This window comes from Electrona antarctica (genome assembly GCF_951216825.1).
Source record: "Electrona antarctica genome assembly, chromosome: 22".
Taxonomy (NCBI): domain Eukaryota; kingdom Metazoa; phylum Chordata; class Actinopteri; order Myctophiformes; family Myctophidae; genus Electrona; species Electrona antarctica.
Genome location: NC_136805.1, coordinates 23,228,393 through 23,252,391, shown reverse-complemented (window position 1 = coordinate 23,252,391; position 23,999 = coordinate 23,228,393). Strand labels below are relative to the sequence as shown.

Sequence of the window (23,999 nt, the reverse complement as noted above, 5' to 3'; positions counted from 1 at the left end):
ATGGGAAGCCTTGTCAAAAGATAACTTGAGTAAGACACCGTGATGTTTCATACTTGGGGATTGCATTAAGTTGCTACCCTTGACCACATTAACCCTGGTGTGCCTATCTTGGGCATGTCATTATATGCAAAACATTTACAAATATTTTCAAAATTGTAGATCTACATTCTACAAGCTTTAAAGTTACAACGTGTCACAATGCATCTATTTTGGCTATTTTAGGACAGCCGAAGTATACAACAGGGCTTTAGTGGTAAATGTAGGGGTTAGAAAAAAGTCTGTGAGGGGTTATTTAGGTGTCAGCAAGCCAATGTAGCCTGCAACAATGTGCTTGTGTTTGGGATCACAAGGTATGTGCGTGACAAAACCTTATTTATTCCCAAGGGGGACATTCAGTATAATTGAGGATTTGTTTGTATATTGATCATGTTTCTCTTTCATCTCAGCCTATAGATTTCACCTATTTTCTCAGATTCTCTACTCATTGCACAGTGAAATCCGGCATGTTAATTTAACGTTGAAAGTGTAATTAACCCACCAGACTTACTCCAAGTTTAACGTGACGATTCCTACGTTTCAATAGACGGGACAACAGACACAATCCTGCATGCTTACAGAACCCCAAGGTGTCCTATTCATGCAGAAGACCATTTAGTCACCATCATACAGCTTTACAGTACAATTTAACTTTTGTTGTTGTAGTCCCGAAGGTAACAGAAAGACAGGTGTCACTACTCACTAGAGATAGTAGAGGCTGCAGGCTACGCATACGTCTTCCTAGATAGTCCAAATAATCACTGTGTGCATCCTGTTTGGGTCCTGAAAACCAGCTGACATGACAGAAGGATACACCTTTAGGGACAGAAGATGAGAGGGAGGGGGGGGGGATAAAACAAGAGAAATAAAACAAGAGAAATAGACAGACATACATTAATACATACTTTCTTTTCCCTTTATTCAGGGAAGCCCATTGAGAGCAAGATCATTTTTTCAAGGACGCCCTGATCACAGCATATAAAAACACACAATAACAAACATTTGAACCACATTACAATGTCAAAGATGCATTTATATAGTGTTACATGAAACAGGTGAAATCACTATGTAGTGTAGACCAGGGGTGCCCAAAAGGTAGATTGTGATCTAGCAGTATAGATCACAAAGTCTGTTCAGGTAGACCACATGACATGTCCCTAAAAATATATCATTTAAATATAACAAATGGTCTGTCAGCTCAAAACAAACAATGCAATACTTTGTTTTCAAGAGTGTTGCGCACAAACATCAGTAGCATTACAAAATGTATATACAAAACAAAAATCACACCCGTGTGAAGTGAGGGGCGCTCTTATCATCATACATTCTCAACCAATGGCACATCTCCCAAACAATAAAACCTACCAATCACATTTCCCCTCCATTTCCCATTCCAAGTGCAATATATGCATCTTATATGTAGCGCCATCACAGCTATTACATTGTTGAGGGGCGCTAGCCCCCCTATGCCCAGCTTTGAGGGTTTGTGTGAACACAAACATTGGCTGATGATTGGCTGATCACCCCATAGCAATGATTTGATTGGCTGAGCAAAGTCCGTATTGAGGACAAAAGTGAGGGAAGAAAAGTGAAGACGTCAAAAGTGATTGGCCGGAATGACATTTGTCATGGCTGAGCACGGAATGTGATGTATGATGATGATAAGAGCGCCCCTCACTTCACACAAGTGTGATTTTTCAACTATTTTCAGCAACGGGATATATATATATTTTTGGGAGTGGGTCTCGTTGAGCTGGTCATTTTGAAAGTAGCCTCACGTCAAAAAAGTGTGGGCACTCCTGATGTAGACAAATCGAACCAGTTTCAGAGAGTCCCAAAGTTTGTTCCATTTGTGTAGAGCATAAATTAAAGCAGTCTTTCCTTGTAGACTGTTCTTACGTGGACTGGTATCTGGTAATCTAAGGTGTGTTTGTGAACGTGTTGAATATCCAGTAAACTTGCGAACTGCGAGAGATGGCAAACCCACTTTATCATATAAAATACAACAATGGCTGTAATAATCATCGGGAAATTATAAACCATAGAGCTCTGTGGCAGATTGCTTCAAGAGGCTACTGCGTGGTGAGCGGAGGGAGGGAGCATGCACACATTCATTCAAGCAAGAAAGAAAAGAAAGAACACCATGAAAGAGAACTATAGAGAAAGCAGCAGTGCAAAGGTGTGAGGAGGGAGAAGTGTGGTGGAATGATGAGGGGAGGAAGAGGAGTGTGCAGGAGAGAGGAAGAGGGAGAACACGTAAATCTGAGGAGCAGAGGAGAAGGGGTTAGAGGGCCAGGAGAACACTTGGGGTACAGAGGGAGGGGGGGAGGGGGGGGGGGTAGTGGGCACCCTGCAGTTCCAGGTAATGGGAGAATAGGACTTAATAGGGTAGAGAAAGCTGGGGGCTGTTAACTCAGAAATGGTCATTTTAAATTCCCCCCACCCTCTCTCTTGTCCCCTTCTCTCTCTCTCTCATCCCTGCACCCGCATGCTCGCTATATGTATCTTTAACTCAGTTTCCTTCCCTCTGTCTATGTAATTTGCCACCCCCCCCCCCACCCACACGCACACACACACATCATGTCTCTCTTCACCCTTAACTATCTCCCACTGCTCACCATTCCATTCCATCCTTCCCTCCTTCTTCCTCTCATTCTTTCAATCTGTCTCCCTCTCTCCATCTCCTCTTTTTCTCTCTCAAATCTCTCTTCTCCCTGCCGCTTTCACCCCCTCTTTCTCTCTCTTCTCCTCCTCCTCTTTCCATTCCTCTGTCCCTCTCTTCCCTCCTGCCTATCCACACCTCTCCCTCCCTCCCTCTCTCTCTGTCTCCTTGGAGGAGGTGTAATGATAGCTATTTGAGTGTCATCAGAGGAGCGCCATAATGGCTTCTAAAGCACCATTCCGCAGTTGCCACGGTGAACCTGGCACAGCCTCCCCCCCTCCGCCCCAAAAAAAGAAAAACATCTGGTTGCCTGGCCATCGGCAGGCGTCGCCGTGCCAACGGCTCCAGCAGGAAGCGTCGGTGCGTCAACAGACAATGACAACGGCCCCTGGGGGCCACAGTGAGCGAGCTAATGACGCGTGGGATAGGACGCGTGGATGGGAGGGAACATACAATAATAGTGATATTAGTGAAAGAAATGAAAATAATGGCATTGATAACAGTAACGGCAAACTGCTATTTTTGGGGGGGGATGGGGGGGATGAACGTGATTTCCTGTTCTTGCTTCTCCTGCTGACTTCCTTGCACACTTGCTCTGTGTTGTGTTTTGCAGACCAGGAGTCGTGTGTAACCACTTCCAGCATGTCATCCCTATTCTGGGCATGTCATAGGTGGAACACCTTCAAGCATTTCCGCATTGTGAAGTTATAGATTGCTTATTTATTATATTATATATATACACACCCTTGTATGACAGTGGCTAGAGGGTAAATAGGGATTAAGAGAGAGTAAAAAAAGAAAGCGAGGGAGAAAATACTAGAGATGAATGAGGCCCGGGTGAGTGGGAGAGAGAGCAGAAAGAGAGGAAGCAGGAAGAGTGCGATGGAGATTGGAGATAGAAAGGAGAAAGGGAGAGGCTGTCTTCTTGATAGTCTTGTCTTCTATAGTATGCAAATGTAGGGCTCTGATTTCCAATTCATGTCCGTTATTTCAAAGATAAGGAGTATTGAATTCACACATGCACCCGCGCACACGCAGTCGCACACACACGCACGCACACTTCACGCACACACAAGCTCTTCTTACCAAGGGGAGATCAGTTGACTTGGCCATGTAGAAGAGCAAAGTGAATGTACTGTATATTGTATAATGCACTGTGAAGTGATTTGATCTCCAAAAGTGAGTATCTTTTCAAATCTAGATGGGTCGGATCATGGCTTTATGAATGAAATTTCCCAAATGTATCTGTATAGCGGTTAGATCTGAAATGGCAGATATATGCCCTAGATTAGAAACACGCTCTCAAAGAGCAGGTTTACAATTAAAAGGTAATTTTAAGTTAAATGAATGCATTGTGTAATTTAACATTTATACATAGAGGCATACTGTGCTGTAGAAATATATCAAAAAATCACTTATCATCCAAACTTGGGCAGAAAATGCTGAGGCTGCATGTTGGTCATTCTGTATATGGAACAGGAGCGCCCCCTGTTGGTAGAAAGTACGAAACCTCCCTATGCACATGCAGTAATACTGTATGTGACTAAAACTAATATTTGTTCTAGTCAGACCTTAGGAGTCATATTTGTTTCCATTGCATTTCCTACTGTTAGGGCCCTATCTTGCACATCGCCTTACACCTTAAACTTATATAGGCCTATAGTAGCTATATTTTACTATTTCGAAAAACATTTTGAAATGGTTCAATCGTGTCGATCTTATCGTCATACATCATCATCAGCGACTTCTTACTGGCAGTTGCGAGATGAAAGCCTCCTATACAACATATCAATGTTTGTGTTACGCAATGTTTGTGTTTACACTAGGACGTCAAATTGTCCATTCATTGTCAATGGGAATTTAATGTTTGTGTAGGACAAAGTTTGTGCATGTGCACACACACTAAAAGCTAGATATAGGAGGGGCTAAAAATGTTTAAGGGCCTTCTATGCCATCAAAAGAAACATAAAAAAAGACATCCCAATTATAACTTGACTTAAAATACTGTACTCCATCTATGGTTGTGAGATCTGGGGATAGCAATTAAACCAAGATCTTGAAAAATGGGATAAACACCAAACTGAGACCCTGCACACAGAATTCTGCAAATCCATTCTTTGGATCTAACGGAAAACACCAAATAATGCATGCAGGGCAGAATGCCTACCCACTCATAATCAAAATAAAGAAGAGAACACTTACATTTTACAACCACCTAAAAAGAAAGATGCACTCATAACAAGGCACTCACACACACACACACACTCTAGAGAGATGCCCCCTCACCCAGCTGGTCCTGGAACAAACACAGAGACACTAAATATAAAACTCACTAGACCAAATTATAAAACAGAAAAAGTAAAGCTATCTGACACACTGGAAAGAAGCAACCCAAAAGCACTGAGTAAACTAGAATTCTATCTGGCCCTAAACAGAGAATACACCGTGGCAGAATACCTGAGCACTGTGACCGATCCAAAACAAAGTAAAATCTTGACTAGGTACAGACTCGGTGAGCACAGTCTTGCGACCGAGAAAGGCCGTCATATTGTCATAGGCAGACCTGTCTCCCTAGAGAAGACAGACTATGCACCCACTGCACACAAAATGAAGTGGCAACTGAGCTACATTTCCTAACCGTCTGTCCACTGTACCAAGACATCAGAGACACATACTTCCCACAGATTACCCAAGGAGAGTTTGAAAAAATTACTAATGGCAAAAAACTCCCATATCTGCTGGGCAAAGTACAACAATTTGCAAACACTGCAGCAAGATTAGCGAGCTGTGATAGAAGAATATAACATTTAACAAAACCACTTAAAGACTACTAATCATTGTGTGCATTCCTGCACTATCTGCATCGAGTGACCTCAGTACATAGAAATTGAAGTATTGCATATTCTGACTTTCATACATACATCTTGTTTTGATTGTATTGTTCCACTTTTGCCTTGGCAATATAAAAGCATGTTTTTTTCTCATGCCAATAAAGCCCTTTGAATTAGAGAGAGAGAGAGAGAGAGAGAGAGAGAGAGAGAGAGAGAGAGAGAGAAAGAGAAAGAGTGAGTTGTTGATCACATTTTGGGTAAGTTCAAGTCTGGGTCACAGGAGGAGTAAATCTATGAGTGGGTGGATTCTACTATGACCCTCAGACCTTCCTCTGACCTCTGTGTGTCAATTTGAGAGAGAGAGAGAGAGTGTGTGTGTGTGTGTGTGTGTGTGTGTGTGTGTGTGTGTGTGTGTGTGTGTGTGTGTGTGTGTTGTACTTGTGTAGGGGTGAATAGGTCTATGTGTATGTTTATGGTTTCTTGACGGGCAGATGGCCACTGTGTGTGAATGTGTGTCTGTGGTAAGTGTGTGTGTGTGTGTGTGTGTGTGTGTGTGTAATAGGGAGAGGGGGTAGTAGATTAGCCAGGTTGGGATAAATGGCTGGAGGATTAGATGGATTCGCAATGGGCACACACATGTTTACTCTGCAAACACAACTTCTATCCGGCTGATAACGCAGGGGCACGCACGCACGCACGCACGTACGCACGCACACACGCACGCACGCACGCACGCACACAACCCTTTACCCCAATACCCATGCACTGACTACATAGTAAAATCCTCTCTGAGAGTAAAATGGACCCAAATGGACCTGTAAATTATCTGACTTAAAGAATGACTGACTTAGAGAATTTGACTGTGCTGTCCCACATTCAGACAGGTAGACCGTCTCTGTCTGCCTCTAGACTTTAACACAAAAAACCCTCGATGTCTCCATCCTCCACACCTCACCTCCCGTCACACTCACACTTGTCCTATTAGCGCCGACCCACACAGAGCTTGAAATCAGAGAAGGTGTGTAACCCAACCCTCAAGCCTCCGCAGGTAAGGGGAGCCGCATTCAAGCTACTGCCCCAAAGACACAGGGAGCACTCTGGTTACCATGAGACACTGTGTGTGTAGGAGAGAAACACGCACGTGTGTGGGAGACTGGGTGTGTGTGTGTATGTGTGTGCCTGGCTTGCGAGTCTTTGTGTGTGTGTGTGTGCGTGTGTGTGTGTGTGTGTGTACGTGCATTGTTTCCAGTTACCTGTCTTTGTGCATGCCTCATGGTGAGAGGAAGGCGAGAGGAGCAGAGCTTAGGATAAAGCATAGGGCAAGAGAAAGGCAGGATTACACACATGGTAGGTTACAGAGCGAGAGGGAGAGAGAGAGTGAGAAAGAAAGAGAAGAACCGAGACAGGTAGACAGACAGACAGAGAGCAAGCGAGAGAGGATGAAAAGAATGAGTGACCAAGAGAGAGACTTAAGACTACAAGAGCGAGCGTTCTTTGTTGTTTAAGTTTAGCGGCAATGGAGGGCTTATGCTTGGGTGCAGAGTGAGGGATTCGTTTCTTCTGCTGTCTTTGACCTCGCGGGACCTGGAAGGATGTTCTACTCACGCCAGGCCTGCTGATCAAACCCGCGTCCAACGCCCCAGGTACCTGGACCACAAGTCAACGAAGGACTTCAAAGAAGTGCGCACGTGTATAAGAGAGACGGTCGGAAAGCTCCGTGGGATAAAAGACGGACAGATCGAGACGCGAAGCAAAGGGAGAAGGAGAGCCAAAAACAAGCTAAAAACAGGGAGTGAGGACAGAGAGACTTTGGACATATTCGGGGAGAGTAACGGGACAGGTGAGGAGAGGGAGTTGGCAAGAGAAAGAGCACTGTCAAGTAGGAGGCGGAGAAAGAGAGAGGCAGTGAGAGAGAGGTCGCAGAAGTGGGAAGAGAAGAGAAGAGAAGAAAAGGGAGGAGAAGAGGTTGTTGAAGTGGGGATAAGGAGACTGAAAGAGACAGAGAGGGACTGACAGAGGGTTGCAAAAGTGGGGATAACAGAAACAGAGAGAGAGAGAGAGAGAGGGGGAGAGAGAGAGAGAGAGAGAGAGAGAGGGAGAGACAGGGAGAGAGAAGGGGGGTGACGTCAGACTCCGGATTGAATCATCAAGTCCTTCTCTGGTTCTAATCCTGATTAGGGAACATAAACAAGGGAACCCTGAACGACAGAACGTGAGAGAAGGACCACGACCAGAGAGGAAGGAGAGTCTTGTCCCAGGGGAGAGCGAGAGAGAGAGAGAGAGACAGAGAGACAGAGAGACAGAGAGAGAGAGAGAGAGAGAGAGAGAGAATAAGTGAAAAGACAGAATTACAAAGAAGAACCTTTGTAAAAGAAACCTTTTTAAATCTGGGAGCCGGGACAGAAAGCCACAGAAACTCCAGAGGAAGCCACAAACCACAGTAAGTAAATTAGGAGGCTGTGGGTGGAGAGATATAAAACCAGGACAAGGGCGGAGAGGGGTGGGGGGAACAAGAAATTGTGGTCTCTGGACCACTTTATATACTGTACCTTAATGAATTGATTTCCTGTCTTTCGGCCATTCTCATTTCATCATTCCCAATTTCCCCATGACCTCACCGCTCAGCTAAGCCCCCCCCCCCCCCCCCCCTCTTTCTCTACTACTGCTATACACTCCTTTCCTGACATCTTTCTCCACTCCAAACCACCCCCTCCACCCACCTTCTTTTATTCATTCTCTCTGTCTCCGTCTCTTCTGTCTCTATCTTAGGTTACGATGCCTGCCAATGGGAATCGCCCGTTGAAGCTGCAGTTTGGATTGATCAACCACGAGAGTCGCTACCTCACCGCAGAGGCCTTTGGCTTTAAGGTACACACAAACAATCTATGACATATTCCATGTGGGCTAGACTTTTCTTTCAACAACTATGTGTCGTCATATATTAAGCGTGGGTGGTCGCCGACAAAATCGAACCCAAGTGTTGTTGCCCAGCCCAACGTCTTGAGCTATACTACAAAGTAAAATCACTGCTCATTTATCCATTTGTACCTCAGGGAGTGTACTTTAATTGTAAACAGAGTCAAATGAACACTTTTACTGTGTACACTGAGGTTAAATTATTAATAATGAACTATGAGTACCGATTCCAATACTAAATGTTCTCAAGGTACAGATGTTGCACAAATGTGAAAATGCCCCCTGGGACTTTGATAGAGAGTTCAGCAGCACCTCAAAGTTCAGTCACATTATGTCTATCAGATTTTCACATAAATTGATTACAGCATATATAGTTTGATAAACCCGTGATTTGCACCTTTCTCCGGGCGTATATTCTTCTTGAGAGTTTCGTGAACTTAACACAAGGCATTTTGAAGTACATGTAGTACTATGAGTGTGTTAAGAAGGGGTGTTGCTGCTGGGGATCAGATCCCTAAGCCAAGGTGTGCTGGTGAAATCCTCTACCTCTGGCGCCATATAACTGCACATTAACTATTCTGGCTTACAGCTTACCAGTTGTATCTATTCTACACGGTCAAATCCTCAGTGTTCATTTCACTCTGTGCATGTGTGAGCACTGGAATGTTATAGTTCTCTAGAACTCAACATGCACCTGTGCAACAGCGCCACTTTCTCACCCGTTGGTACTCTAAACATACAGACAGACAGACACAGAGGCACACTAAGCTACATGTTGGAGACGGTGTGCCCACCGCTCAAAAAGATTATGCAACAATTCATCTGCTGTACCACCTAGAAGCTAGCAGCCTTCCCCTGAGGATTATTCTACAGTAGAGGTGGCTACAGTGTGGAAGAGGACATCTATTCTACATGGTTTTTAATGGTAACTGGAGTTACACCCAAACACACAGATTATGGCAAAGTTCTAGGCGAGATATCAAACCAAACACACAGAGGAGGATTGTTGTGTACAGAAGGAGGTAACTTTATCCATCATACAAGATGCTTCCCACACGTGTTGGAAGAATGGGAATAGCAGCAATAAACAGCATTCATGAAGGCCAAGTAACCCGGTGGCCTTCATGGACTGATTTGAGTACAATCACATTCTTCCGAATATTCTTCAACATGAGAGCTGCGTTCATAATATAAGCTATCCTCGTCTCTCTCCCAGATCAATGCATCAGCTCCCAGCCGGAAGAAGAAGCAGATCTGGACGTTGGAGCAGGACACGCAGGACTGGCAGGTGGTGTACCTACGCAGCCATCTGGGACGCTACCTGGCCTCCGACAAGGACGGGAAGGTCACCTGTGAGGCAGAGGGACGCAACTCTGACTGCCGCTTCCTCATCGTGGCGCAGTCGGACGGGCGCTGGGCGCTGCAGTCCGAGCAGCACCTGCGCTTCTTCGGCGGCACTCGTGACTACCTGTCCTGCTTCGCCCAGCTCATCAGCAGCACCGAGCTGTGGGCCATGCACCTGGCGCTCCACCCGCAGGCCAACCTGCTCTCGGTGGCGCGTCGGCGCTACGCGCACCTCTCCGTGGAGGACGGCGAGATCGCGACGGACCGGAACATTCCGTGGGGCGTGGCGGCGCTGCTCACCCTCGAGTACCTGGATGGGAGGTACTGCATCAAGACCAGCGACAGCCGCTACCTCAGCAACGACGGGAAGCTGGTGGCGCAGAGCAGCAGGACCACGGCGTACACACTGGAGCTGAAGAGCGGGAAGCTGGCGTTTAAAGACTGCGAGGGGAAGTACCTGTCCCCCATGGGCCCCACGGGGACCCTGAGGTCTGGACGCTGCTCCAAGCCGGGCAAAGACGAGCTTTTTGATCTGGAGGAGAGCCACCCGCAGGTGGTGATGATGGCCGGGAACGGACGATATGTCTCTTTAAGACAAGGTAGGATCATGGCACACACAAAAACACGCACAAGAATATGCATTCAAACAATCATATGAATGCGCACACACACATGCACACGCACGCACGCACGCACGCACGCACGCACGCACGCACGCACGCACACACACACACACACAGTACGCTTCAGGAGACCTAGTTAGATTCTACATACCAAACTGTCAAGGCACACACAAGGTGATTAGAGGAGGCCGTGCACAGAATCACAGGAGCCAATTACGAGTACATGGTCAAAGGTTTCCCTTAGATGCTGGCCGACGGTAATCACAAGAGGACACAGCTGACACAGTGCACACATACATAATAAAGCAGAGGGACCACTACATGTACTACTATACAATTACTACTACTAGCCTATACGTATTCACCCTGTACACCGATACACCCTAAGAAAGCTGAGCTTTGGCATGCAGAGGAAGCACTTCAGCGAGTGGACACGGTGAATATGCGCGGCCTAGGGAATAGACCCCTCTCTCAAATGATTGACAGCTGATAGGGGTTGCATGGTAATTATGGGTAATGTAGTCCGTGGTGTTCGTGTGCCTGTCTCCATTTATCTGTGGAAGGACATCACACTGGCTCTGGCTGGATCTTTCCAGGAAAACATGATTGATGCGGCTGATATGGGAGAACCAAGTGCGTCATCTCGTTTGTAACACGTGCCCAATGACAACCATTATTCTGTTCATCTATTCTATGTACAGTTGAGGATTAGGTCACTCTAAACAAAGGACTACGTCATTCTAAAAGCTTGTTTGTCCATTTCTGAGAAAATTTTGTCAAAGGATATTCAGTATTTATTAAAAAAATAATTACAGTATCGTCATAAGTTTCAGGCCACCAATAGTTTTTCCGGTTAAGACTTTTTTCTGGAAATGTCCTAGATGTAATACAAAGAAATGGAGACTTTCACAAAATAAGGGAAGCAAGGTGAATTGGGCAAAAGGGAATATCCCTCAGCCAAAGCAGACATTGGCTTCTGGGCCTCAGGCAGAGCTGCTGTAATACACTGTATGCTGCTGGCTGGTGAGAGTTTATTTAAAGAACCTACACTTTGTGCTTCAGAGGACTTTTGATTGATTGAATACTTCATTAACAGTTTTGCAACAAACAAAAGTACAGAGGTACAGTTATACAATAACGCTAACAGGATAACACAAAATCGCTGCTCTATCAGTACAGCTGCCAGCCAGCCATCAGCTAAGTACTGTTAAACCACAAACGCCCGCGTAGGTGAGACTCCACTGGTAAAACAGTGAAAGTGGCTGTTGGGTTTTCCACTAGGGCCAGCTAGTGGACAAAAACATTTCCTGTGGTTGTTCATTGCACATTAATGCTTTGTTGCTGGGCCAGGCCTGTTTGAGTGGGTTATTTAATCAGCATGTGGGCACGTCAGCACAATACCATACTGATGAATTACCCCCCCCTCCCATGTGTGCTTCAAAGTCCTTCTAATTCGGCTCGATATGATCAAAAGCAGCACAATATGTGGTCAGTGTTTAAACAAACATAATTGTGAGTTCACATGTATTCTAAACCGTAGGTTTATTAAAGGCCCCTGTGGGCCCCCTGTGAGCTCAGCCCTCGATTGTCTCGAAGGCCGGAGGACTTATTTGGAACTGGCATATAGGGGACGGATAAGTGCACACCAATCGTGTTTGTCACCATACTTGGCCATGACGCCCATCCTTTGGCTGCAGATTCTTGTCTGCAGTGTAGTGTTACCTTAGCCCTGGGTGCTGTAACTGTAGAGCTGCCCGGCCCGCTCATTGTTCCTGGTTAGCAGTGGGAGCTGGAGGCAATAACCAAATGGCTGAGTCCAAGCGAACTGATTGGCCTCAGGGCTAGATGACAGAGACGACAGAATAGATAAAGCATGTGGCGCGCGCGCACGCACGCACGCACACACACTTAACCAATATGTTCACACAGACAGAAACAAGTAGAGGCAAGCATGTGCAAAGACACACAAACATACCGCTATGTGCACATCAGTAGTGTAGTCTACCGTTATACGCTATATATGCCGTGCCGAAGTTTTGTACAAAACATAATCGTATACCGTCTGCTAATGATTTCATCCATTGACCACTGAGCGTATAGCCCATTACGCACGCATGTCGCACAAGGAATAATTATGATATACCGTCTGAAAATAAACCTAGGCTACAGCACTGATGCACATGTGCACATTAATACACAAAAGGCTCATATGCTCACATACAACGGAATTGCGCACACACACACACACACACACACACACACACACACACACACACACACACACACACACACACACACACACACACACACACACACACACACACACACACACACACACACACACACACACACACACACACTTTGTCTTGCAGTCTTGCCTTGCACAAACAAAAAAGCTTTCTCTTTCGCTGACACACTCACCCACATACAGTAGACAGTCCCGTTGCAGAGTGGTGAGGTGAGTTGAGCATGTTGAATTATTGATAAAGCCAGGCCCTTGTGCATGGAAGCTAAGGGGGGGTGGGGGGGGGTCTGCTTTCAGAAACCCAAGCTGCTTCTAACCTCAGGGCCAGAGCCTTCATGAAGCCAGGGCCCCTGATCTTTTTGGATGTGCCCAATAGCTGGATAATTAACTGATACTTCTAAAAAAAACAAGGAGACTGGGCAGTCCATTCCCTGCAGTATTTGTATTCAGACAGACAGAGGGAAAGCAGAGAGGGTTATGCAGCACAGCAGAAAGGGCCCTGGTGGGATTCAATCCCAGGCCAGCACAGGTCTCAACCACTGTGACAGCTGAGCACAGCTAAACATAACAATATTATACATTTTCTGTTGTTATGTAATTTCTGTTATTTTCGGTAGATTTGACTAAATCTGAAAATACAAAAGAGTAGCCGCTCACTTGTAGAGCTGCCGATTCCAGTGATTTATTTAGGACTAAAAGAAAGGTATGTGTAGCATGCAAGTACAGTGAGTACACAGGTGACACCAATTACAGATGAGATCAGATGGGTGTGGCCAATTAACAAAGAGTTAAGACCAGTGCTAATGGTGGGTCAATTTACCAGTATACAGTGTGTATCACGTGGTGATAACCTATCACTTCACCCTGGTGTATGTATGAGCCTTAACTCAATGCAAGCAAGAATAATGCCTGTCTATAAAATCAAATATAGACATCACAATAAAAAAGAACACAAAAAAAACCAATCCATTCAATTCTCCAGTATAGTATGAAATACAATTTAAAATCACACCTGTGTGAAGTGAGGGGCGCTAATATATTAAAGTCTAACTCATGTTGATTAGGTAATGTAATGGTGATATAAAACAAACGGTGCCACCACAAACATTAAACAATAAAGAGACAATATGACGTAATGAGATACATTATGACGTACATTTTCCCTTCATTGTCAATGGCGTTTCCAAAACAAACATTTATGTTTATGTTTATTTATTTGATATGGACATAACAATTGCATTGCTCATTGCACAGTTGTACAAATTGTAGATGCATCATTTACAGTGTGTTAGCACATGTGCTAATTTTCACCACTTGTCCACAGGAGACTTTTCTAAAAAATACAATTTAGTTTAAAAATAAAAACACCCAATACAAAAGAATATACATTCTAATAATATTTACAGCTAAATTACAGTACCCATTACATAATCTCAAATACACAAGTAAACATAATCACTCTAGTAACTCAAGCTATACATGTGAACACAGTTGATTTGATTGAACTAAAGACAAACATTAAACCTGTGTATAGGAGGGGCAGGAGCCCCTCAAAAACACAGCAGTGAAGAGGACACTTGTAGAAAAGCCTAAGCTCATTCTAACCAGTAAGACGCATCAGACTGCTGGGCGAGTGCTGGCGCTTTAGCATGGGGGGTCAGATCAACATATGCTATGAATTCTGTACTGGCCATATATGGAGCGTGTCTTGAGTGTACAGGGTTTGATGAGGTCAGATCAACATATGGAATGTCAGAACAGGTCAGCTCCATGAGGTCAGATGTAGAGTTGCTGGCCAATATTGATGACATCAGGGATCTCCATATATGGGCATTCCCATATATGGGCTAATATTGATGACATCAGGGATCTCACTATATGGACATTCCCAATTTCCCATATATGGGCTTAATATTGATGACGATGACGATATTGATGATGATTGATGTCACATGATGTCATGTGATGTCACAAGGCATGCCCATATATGGCGTGGGGTGACGGACGGACGGACTGATGGGAAATGCACGTTTTCATAGTAAATGCGACCTGTGGTCGCAATAAATACAACATGATGCTTTTAACTGCAACCCAAGTTAACACTAACCCATGTGTTAGACAGGGTTGCTGGAGACCACGCTCTTGTGTCATTTCATGCACGGTGTGGGTTTCGTTTGGAGCAACCAGTAATTTGCCTCAACATGTTTCAGTAGCATCATCTACAATATTAACGCAATATTTTTGAGGGGCAATCGCCCCTCCTATGTCCAGCTTTTAGTGTGTGCACAAACTTTGTCTTACAACAAACATTAAATCCCATTGACAATGAATGGACAATTTTGAGTGTTCGTGTAAACACAAACATTGCATAACACAAACATTAAAGACGAGGTGAGGACGCAAATTCTGATTGGCCGGAATGAGATGATGTATGATGATAAGATCGCCCCTCACTTCACACGGGTGTGATTTTTGTTGGCAGGTGTCTTCAAGGTAATAGGCCTATCTCACAGCCCGCTTTCCACGCCCACTTCCGGTAAATAGTGGTGTCTTTAACATTAGCATTTACACGTTTTTTTCTCTGGAGAATCTAAGTACATTTTCTAATGTAAAAATGTGACAGACCAATATTATTATGAAGCAAACAAGATGGTAAATCAGCTCGAACAGATAGAACAAACCTTACCTTGAGAAAACAAAAGTTGTAGACTTCTTAAATTACCTCTGTTAACATGTATCGTCTATGGAGTGACGTCACGCTATCACCACTAACCCCGAAAGGAGGCGTATTAAGGGGGGCGGGGAAATTCTGTGAGATAGGCTTATTACTGGTACATTGACCATGAAAGACAAAAAAGGGAAATCTTCCCTCTACACAGAACTAGCCCATCTACAAGCTCACAAGCTTTTTTTGCCAAATTGTTCACCTATTATGACATGCCCAGAATGGGGCCCATAGCGTTGAACTGATTAAAATATGCAATGTTGAAAAAGTAATTGATTGATGAAATTGAATGCAATTTGTATTCAGTTTGTAGAATGGGTACAGTTCAATACAGAAACTGCTATGAGAATATAACCAGAAAAAGCACTAAGACTTTTTACATAAGGATCCTCCATTTTCAATGGTAACACGTACAGTATGAGTGAGTGGAAATGTCGAAAACGGCTATATCTTTTAAGATTGCACCTCCAATGTTGGCCAAATACACCACTTACACCACCACACAGCACAGTATGAATGATGGGAAAGGGAGAAGGGGGGCTGTTGTGTAAAGAATAATCAACAAGTGCAGGGTTGAAGGTCTAATCCCGGAAAAATAAGGAAGAAATGGCAATGAGACAGTGGAGAAGAGGCAGGGCTGCGACAATGAGAGAACCAGTAAGTGAGGAAGTGGCATAGGAGAGAGTGTATGGGAGTCGATAAGCCGTCACAGAAAAATACCCTCAATAAAAGTGTTCATTTAACTCTGAGTGGTTTTAAATTGACGCAGGTTTTGGTGTGCTGAGCAAATGTGATGGAAAGATGACAAAAAGTGAAAGGAGGTAAAAAAACAAACAAAAAAAGGAATTCCGAAGAAAAAAACAGAAGCACTTTCGATTGGCGAAATACTTTGCTGTTAGCATGGAAGCTCAAATGAGATGAGGTGGAGGGGGGATGGGAGAAGGGAGGATATGTAAGTGAAGCAGGACTCTCAGAGGACTGGAGGACAATAGGAGCAGGTGGGTAGACAGGTGGGCATTCGCTATTGTCACCTGTGTGTTTGCACATAAATCCAAGCCTCAGTCTGTGCTCCCATCAGCCCTGAGCTGTCAGGTCGACTATTTGAAAATTAACACTAATACAGGAAATGCATGGATCGAAACGCAGGGTTTAGTGCTAACATGTCACTTGCTGTAATTAGTTGGCTTTAAGGGAGTCGTTACAATACACAACACACACAAGCACGCTCGCGCACGCACGCACGCACGCACGCATGCACAAAGCACACACACACACACGCACACACTCCTGCTTTGTTCTGTTGTTGGGGGGGATCATGTGTCACAACAGAAGTAAGACACAGGAACAGGTAGAGTCAAGAGCAAATAAATAAAATAAAATTAAGGATTCAATTAAAAATATAGCAATATCGGGGGGCAAGCAATGAGCACAATAGCGACAGTTAGTTTTCCCAGGTACGATTTCAGGCCAGGTCAGCAATGTGTTGATGTGTGTCCCTGAGCAAGATTCTTAACCCCCGAATTGCTCCCTGAGCGTCGGAATGGCTGCTCACTGGTCCTATGTCCTAGTTTAGTTGTTATAGAATGGGTAAAAAGAAGAGGACAAATCTCACCTATGTGCTTTTATACTATACAAATAATGTGACAAAAACACCCCAAAGGAGTGGGGACTATTCTATTCTACTACTCTATAGGCTCCATATTGGTCATTAAGGGTGCGTTAATACCACTGTAATAATCAACATGGTCATTTGGCATAAACTGGAAATAAGCTGTCATAAATATAAGTATAAATGTACAGTCTATCACCAGTGATTATTATTATTATATGTGAACATAAATCTATCACCAAGAAATATATGAATAGATATGTAGAGTCTATCCATATCTATACTATACTCTATAGACCATCAACAGAATATGTTGAGTCAACACAGGCTTCAAAAGTGAGTATCTGGTCTATTAGCAATTAATATATGAGTGAATAATCCAAAAGAACAGACAGTGCCAGAGTCAAAGCAGAGAAGCTGACCGGGTCTTAGCATAATAGGTACATTGAGGAGGTGCAGGGGAAGGGTGGGGGTACATTCTTGGTACATTGAGGAGGTGCAGGGGAAGGGTGGGGGTACATTCTTGGTACATTGAGGAGGTGCAGGGGAAGGGTGGGGGTACATTCCAGGTACATTGAGGAGGTGCAGGGGAAGGGTGGGGGTACATTCTAGGTACATTGAGGAGGTGCAGGGGAAGGGTGGGGGTACATTCTTGGTACATTGAGGAGGTGCAGGGGAAGGGTGGGGGTACATTCTTGGTACATTGAGGAGGTGCAGGGGAAGGGTGGGGGTACATTCTAGGCACATTGAGGAGGTGCAGGGGAAGGGTGGGGGTACATTCTAGGTACATTGAGGAGGTGCAGGGGAAGGGTGGGGGTACATTCTAGGCACATTGAGGAGGTGCAGGGGAAGGGTGGGGGTACATTCTAGGTACATTGAGGAGGTGCAGGGGAAGGGTGGGGGTACATTCTAGGTACATTGAGGAGGTGCAGGGGAAGGGTGGGGGTACATTCTAGGTGCAGGGGAAGGGTGGGGGTACATTCTAGGTACATTGAGGAGGTGCAGGGGAAGGGTGGGGGTACATTCTAGGTGCAGGGGAAGGGTGGGGGTACTTTCTAGGTCAGCTCTGCTACATTTGCATCCAGAAACAGTAGCCACTGCTAGTGACTGCAGCATCATTGTCCCATGATTTCGGCAAAACCTTTGTGAAAACCCTACAGCAATACCTATGTAAACAATTGTGAAAGTACATCTGTAGAGAGAGACAGGTTGAATCCCCTTTCAACACCTACGGCTTGTGTGCACGCGCGCGTGAGTGATTATGTCTCTCAACACCTTGCTGTGTCCTTTACTCCAGAGTGATCTGGGAAAGGAAAAAATGATATGCCAAAGACAGACACACTCGTCTCAAATACATACACACGTTTGTGTGTATGTCCAATTGTCCATTGTCCAAGCAAGTAAACACTTGCATTTACAGTTTTACACACATGCACACACACAAGCGCATGCGCAATTGCGCATGCACGCACGCACGCACGCACAGACACACACACACCCCCACACCCCTCAGGCACAAACAGAGGAGAAAGACAAATGAATGGAGGGAAAGCAAAAGAGAAATAAAAATGCAATTGTGAAGGATGAAGGATTGCGAGCAGGAAGAAAACAGAGGGATAGAGGGGCCGTGGCATCACCTTACCATTAATAATGGATGTCAGAGCGGTCTGTCGCTGATGGATTAGTCAGGTCTGCTCCACTTCTTGCTTCCAGGCAGGACAACACCAGAAAGTCGAGCTGGATCTGGGGTCTGGTCCAAAACATGGCACTACTGGGGCAGTGTGTGTGTGTGTTTGTGTGTGTGTGTGTGTGTGTGTGTGTGTGCTTGTGTGTGTGTGTGTTGGTGTTTGAGTGGACGCTTCATGCACGGGCGAGTAAGAATGTGCATGCACGTGTGTGCTTGTATCCATCTGTGTGTGATTGCCCAATGGTTGCCGTCAACCTAATTGATACTTCATCATATGACTGTGTAGCCTAATTCACACAAATTACAAACGAACAAACAAAAAACTAATTCAGCTATTTTGGGCTGGCAAAACACAACTAATTATAAATTAGCCACCAGCGAGTGTGGTTACAACATACTTGACCAGCTGAGGTGTCAGAGATGGCCTCCGTGATAAAGCAGTCTTCAACACAGCTACTGATATCCTGCCGATTCCTGGCTCAGATTCCACCCCCATCCAATCTCTCTCTCTCTGTTGTTCTCCATTTCTTCTCCGCCGTCTTCCGTCTCTTTTCTCTGGTCTATCAGATAGTCGCTGCGAGGCCCCAGCTGAGCCCTGTCCACGGATCATATCTGGGCTGAATTAGTGTGAAATAGACACACTGGACTGGTAAACAAAGCATGACATTGAGCTGGAATGAAAGTGGATGATGGGCATCTAAAGGCTAGTGCATGGCTGCATAGTATAGGAGGGGGACTTTGAGAATTCAAATGAAATTTAAATGAATGTTAACTTAATTGGTTACACCAAGTGACTATGTTTACTTTAGATGATTGACTTAAAATAATGCGGGTGGGTGTGCTGCCTCTGTGATAGGCTGTGGTATGAACACAGATCAGTGTTTACGTATTTTTTCAGCGTGTTCTCCTCACAACTGAATGCTCACGTCTTAGTTGCCACAGGGGTCGAGAGGGGCAGGTAATTATCTGTACATCCTGCCAAGCGTGGACTGCAAAATCCTCTGGTATTTTCCTGATTATAATTTTGTTTTGTTCTTTTATTCTTTCATTGAGGGGATTGAAGGTTTGGGTGGGTTGGTACTCCAAAGCTGATTATGTCAGAGCCCTGCTGTGACGGGGGGGTGAGGGGGGGACAGAAATAAGGAAGAATGTAAAGGGGGATGGGGCAGAGAGAATAAAGGGTGGTAAGGGGGAAGAGATGGAGGGGTAACGTGCATGGACCAGTGTTGTTATTGGATTAAGAAGATAATTCAGGGATGTTCAGGGATCCATCTAATGTGGGATTTAGTCTTCCTCATTCTGCACCATGGTTGAGTGACAGACAACAACCGCCGTTTATTACAGTACAAACATTTAGCATAATATTACCATTTGGTAGGTTGAAAATGAAAAATCCCACCCGTGTGAAGTGAGGGGCGCTAATAAATTAAACTCAAATATCTAATTCATGTTGCTATGATTAGGTGATGTAATGGTGATGTAAAACAAACACGGACAAAACAAACATTACACTTTCTTTATTGTTAATGGCATTTAATGTTTGTGTTAGGGACAAGATGACGTACATTTCCCTTCATTGTCAATGGCGTTTAACTAAAAACAAACATTAAACCTGTATATAGGAGGGGCTAGCACCCCTCAAAAGTACTGTATGGCTGATGACTTGACTATAGCCTAAATGCTTTTTTGTTTTGATCACAATGATTTAGAAATCAAACTGTGTACGTACTACATGCATACATGCATGCTTGTGTGTCTGTGCCATACACGTTTCATATGATTATTACTATTATGGTGGTTAATGAAAACCCCTTTGCAGTGAGTAGCCCAGGCTGGTTCTAATCCATGCCTTTAAAGCTTGTCATTTGAGTGACCCCCTCCGGGGGTCCTGGGATGCAATACTGTAATCAGTACTGTACTCTAACGTAATTGAAGTAAGAGTCATAAAATGTCCCTGGGACCCATATAAAAGACCACCCCTGGGTCCCGGGACCCATTGAAAATCTATTTACATCACTGATTTTGTGCTGTGATCTTCAATAAATGTGATGTGATAAAATGGAAATTAAATGAGGGGGGGTTCCTACATTCACAATTTGCAAAAATCTATAAATAAACACTGACCTACACCAATGACTGGGCTTCTGGTGGGCAGTGTTAACAATGAGAAACAAATGGCGAATATGGGGCAAATTTCTTTTTTAGCTCAACTTTCTTCGGTTATAACCACTAAATGACAGCTTCAACATTCTGTTCAGGGAGATTGTATGCATCGGCTTCCCTGATTGGCCAACCCAAACCGTCGCCTTCACAGATTGGTGGAGCACCACGTCATGTTTATGCCTCTAAGCCAGTATTAATATACCTGATTAGCTATAACACAACCCGTCGGCTTAATTTATTGGCCGAGCTTCACATAACATTTGTGCCTCTTAGCAGTATAAACGACTTGCATGGTTACAGACATGCATGTCCCGAAATAAGGTTATACATTTATGGAATATTTCATTTCATTGCACAGGGAAGTTCAGTTCTTAGCTTCACCCAGCTGATTGCTGAAGTGGTCAGACTTGAGCGCAGGGGGTAAAGTATCTTGCTCAGGGACACCTCGATACATTGCCAGGGCAGGGAGTCGAACCTGGGACGTTCTGTTTACACCCATTCAGCTATGGCCGACCCATTAAGGCCGTTAAGGTTGAAAATGGGTGAAGTGCTCCTTTAATCTTGAATTAATCTTCACATTATCATCATATTATTATTATTGTGGTCTCCTTGAACACGCTGTCACTCATGCATGAAGGAAGCATCAAGTTCAAGTCCTGGGTAGAGCCCAGGATCACATTAGATAATTGACACAGGGGTGAAAAATGGGTTACAAAAGCGTGGGATAAAAAATAAAAGGAAAAAGGTATGCTGGCTTCCAGCGACTGTAAAACAACAATAAGCTTGAACTGGTCCCTCACACAGTTCATGTTTGTAGAGCTACCAAATTGGTTGAGACGAGCAGCGATATATCAGAGGGACAAATACAGAGGGCTGTATTTTCTCTCACATAATTTGAATTACTGATGGCATTTTGTTAGCCTAAGTATGTTGCCTAATGCCACTTTAAAGTCCATTAGTTAAGCATCATTTGGAGATGATAATGAAGCACAATGATGCAAAATGTAGGTTTGGTTAAAACAATGTTTATTGTTTGGCTTTATTCAGCCAAAAATATTTCTCAACTCAATTACTAGGAACCCATTCCACTTGTAATCTTCTACTACGAGGCAATTGTTTCCTTGCACCAGGTTTCCAAGTCGATAATTAGTACCTAATTGGATAGGTAGAATGGAAGCCAGTAATACTCTGTGTCCCCAGGATGGGAGAGGAGAACCCCTGGCTGAACAAGATTAGGCTAGTGACACACAACCCTCTCCAATCCATGTGCTCTTTGCAGGAGTGAGCCTCTCAGCCAATCAGGAGGACGAGACAGACATGGAGACATTCCAGATGGAAATTGACAAGGAGACGAAGATGTGTACATTCCGTACCAGCCAGGGCAGCTACTGGGACCTGGTGGGTCACGGAGGCATACAAACAACGGCCACTGAAGTGTGAGGAGACATCATCTAACATCTACTACCTACTACCTACCAATACTACTAATGTGATAACCATATCACGACTCTATGGATGTGCAGAATCACTGGACTACAGTACAAATTAACGGTTTTATATAATTATCCAATTTGAATCTGTAGAGGACAATATTGTGTAGCCCTCTTGCAGCACAATGGCCATGAGAGGTATTCACGTAAGAATTTGGTTTCAGTTCAAGGCACACCTGGTGAGAAGTACCATAACTAATTACAAGTAACCGCTTTACTGCAACAGAGTAGCTTATTCATGCACTAAAATGAATATTTGTACTTTTCACTTAAGTCAGATTATTGTAGGATGAACTATTCTACTTTTGAAAAGGCAATAATTACAGTGTAGCCTAGGGTTTTGCAGTTAACCGCACAATTACAAAAACTGAGGCACCCAATACTGCTAATATGGACTCATACGACGCAGTGATAAGAACTGTATTATAAGGGAAACTTTGCTTACATACAGAACACAATAAATGCTACACATAAACAAGAAGATATAATGGAAATGGCAATTGATAGGCAGGGAGAATATCTGTTAAGCACATAGTATGTCAAGTGGAGTTAACCTTTTTTACTCAATGTGAGATTTTGTGTTCATGGCTTTGTCTTCTCCCCTGTGATGTTTGACTGTATAGATCAGCCAACAGTATGTTTGCACTGGAGTGGATAGGCCACCGGGTGGCGCTAAGAGCCAACAATGGCAAATACATCTGCATTAAGAAGAATGGCCAGCTACTTGCTGTCAGTGACGCCATAGGTAAGAATTGAGCAGCATTGACTTTTATTCGACTCGTCATGACATTAAAACTCCATAAGACATTGTCCTTCATGTTTGCCTGCATGCTCCTATTAATCAAAACCACAGACATTACCCAAAGACATTACAGTTTGTACTGCATCTGTCCCTCAACATGATTGTCCTCTTTACACCGCCATTCCTCTGCATTCCCTCCCTGGATCACTCTTTGTCCCTCTGCTGCCACCTGTTGGTCAGGTGAGGATGAACTGTTGATTCTAAAAATGATTAACCGGCCCATGCTGATTCTGAGAGGAGACACCGGTTTCATCTGCCACCACAAGAACTCCAACACGCTCGATGCTGGTCGATCTGTCTATGACATCTTCACTTTGCAACACAGTAACGGGGCATACCATATTAGAGGTTTGTGTACACACACAGAGCTTGATAAACAATTGCATCCAATTTTTTCCTTCAACAAAGTGATGAGACTCGTCTCACACATGCACATAAGCATGCATATATGTGCACTCTTACACACACGCATAAACGCACAAAAGTATTCTACTTTGGAAGTCAATAAGATCCTCTAAATTTTAAGACACACACACACAGGCCATATTACTGCACTCTAGTTATCAGTACCACCTCCCTCAATCGTTAGACATTGATCGTCAACGTCATTGATCCCTCTCCCACTCTCTCTCTCTGTCTGACCCTTAAGGCGTGAGCGGGCAATACTGGTATGTGAACAGCGCTGGGCTCGTGTGTTCAGATGGTGAGACTCCGGAGGACTTCATCTTTGAGTTCCTGGAGCGCGGACGCTTTGCCATCCGACGCAAGAATGGCAAGTACTTGCGCGGAGACCAGGGAGGCAATCTGAAGGGAGACGGCCTCAGCCCCAGCATCGGAGCCCTGTGGGAGTATTGACCCAAGACTGG

General features: G+C 44.4%; 1 protein-coding gene and 1 long non-coding RNA gene across 2 annotated transcripts in view; one reads left to right on the top strand and one right to left on the bottom strand.

The window, feature by feature from the left end:
* The window catches only part of LOC306915979, a 22,623-nt gene extending 9,437 nt beyond the window's left edge, over positions 1 to 13,186 (bottom strand). Inside the window, exons 1-3 of the long non-coding RNA XR_013788908.1 lie at positions 12,834 to 13,186; positions 12,135 to 12,253; positions 740 to 852 (exon numbers count right to left, since the gene is read on the bottom strand). This is a non-coding gene — a long non-coding RNA (uncharacterized lncRNA). The remainder of the gene's footprint in view (positions 1 to 739; positions 853 to 12,134; positions 12,254 to 12,833) is intronic.
* Positions 7,858 to 23,999, top strand: fscn2b (fascin actin-bundling protein 2b, retinal). Its single transcript, XM_079493678.1, has 7 exons — positions 7,858 to 7,969; positions 8,299 to 8,397; positions 9,662 to 10,388; positions 22,121 to 22,277; positions 22,955 to 23,076; positions 23,314 to 23,481; positions 23,783 to 23,999. The coding sequence occupies exons 2-7, from the start codon at positions 8,305 to 8,307 to the stop codon at positions 23,986 to 23,988; spliced, it is 1,473 nt and encodes a 490-aa protein (XP_079349804.1). The 5' UTR covers positions 7,858 to 7,969; positions 8,299 to 8,304; the 3' UTR covers positions 23,989 to 23,999.

Excerpts from the sequence above, each read along its gene's own strand:
- fscn2b (XM_079493678.1), top strand. The coding sequence starts at position 8,305 with ATGCCTGCCAATGGGAATCGCCCGTTGAAGCTGCAGTTTGGATTGATC. Across the intron at positions 22,278-22,954 it reads CAAACAACGGCCACTGAAGT|ATCAGCCAACAGTATGTTTG; the intron begins GTGAGGAGACAT and ends TTGACTGTATAG. Across the intron at positions 23,077-23,313 it reads TGCTGTCAGTGACGCCATAG|GTGAGGATGAACTGTTGATT; the intron begins GTAAGAATTGAG and ends CCTGTTGGTCAG.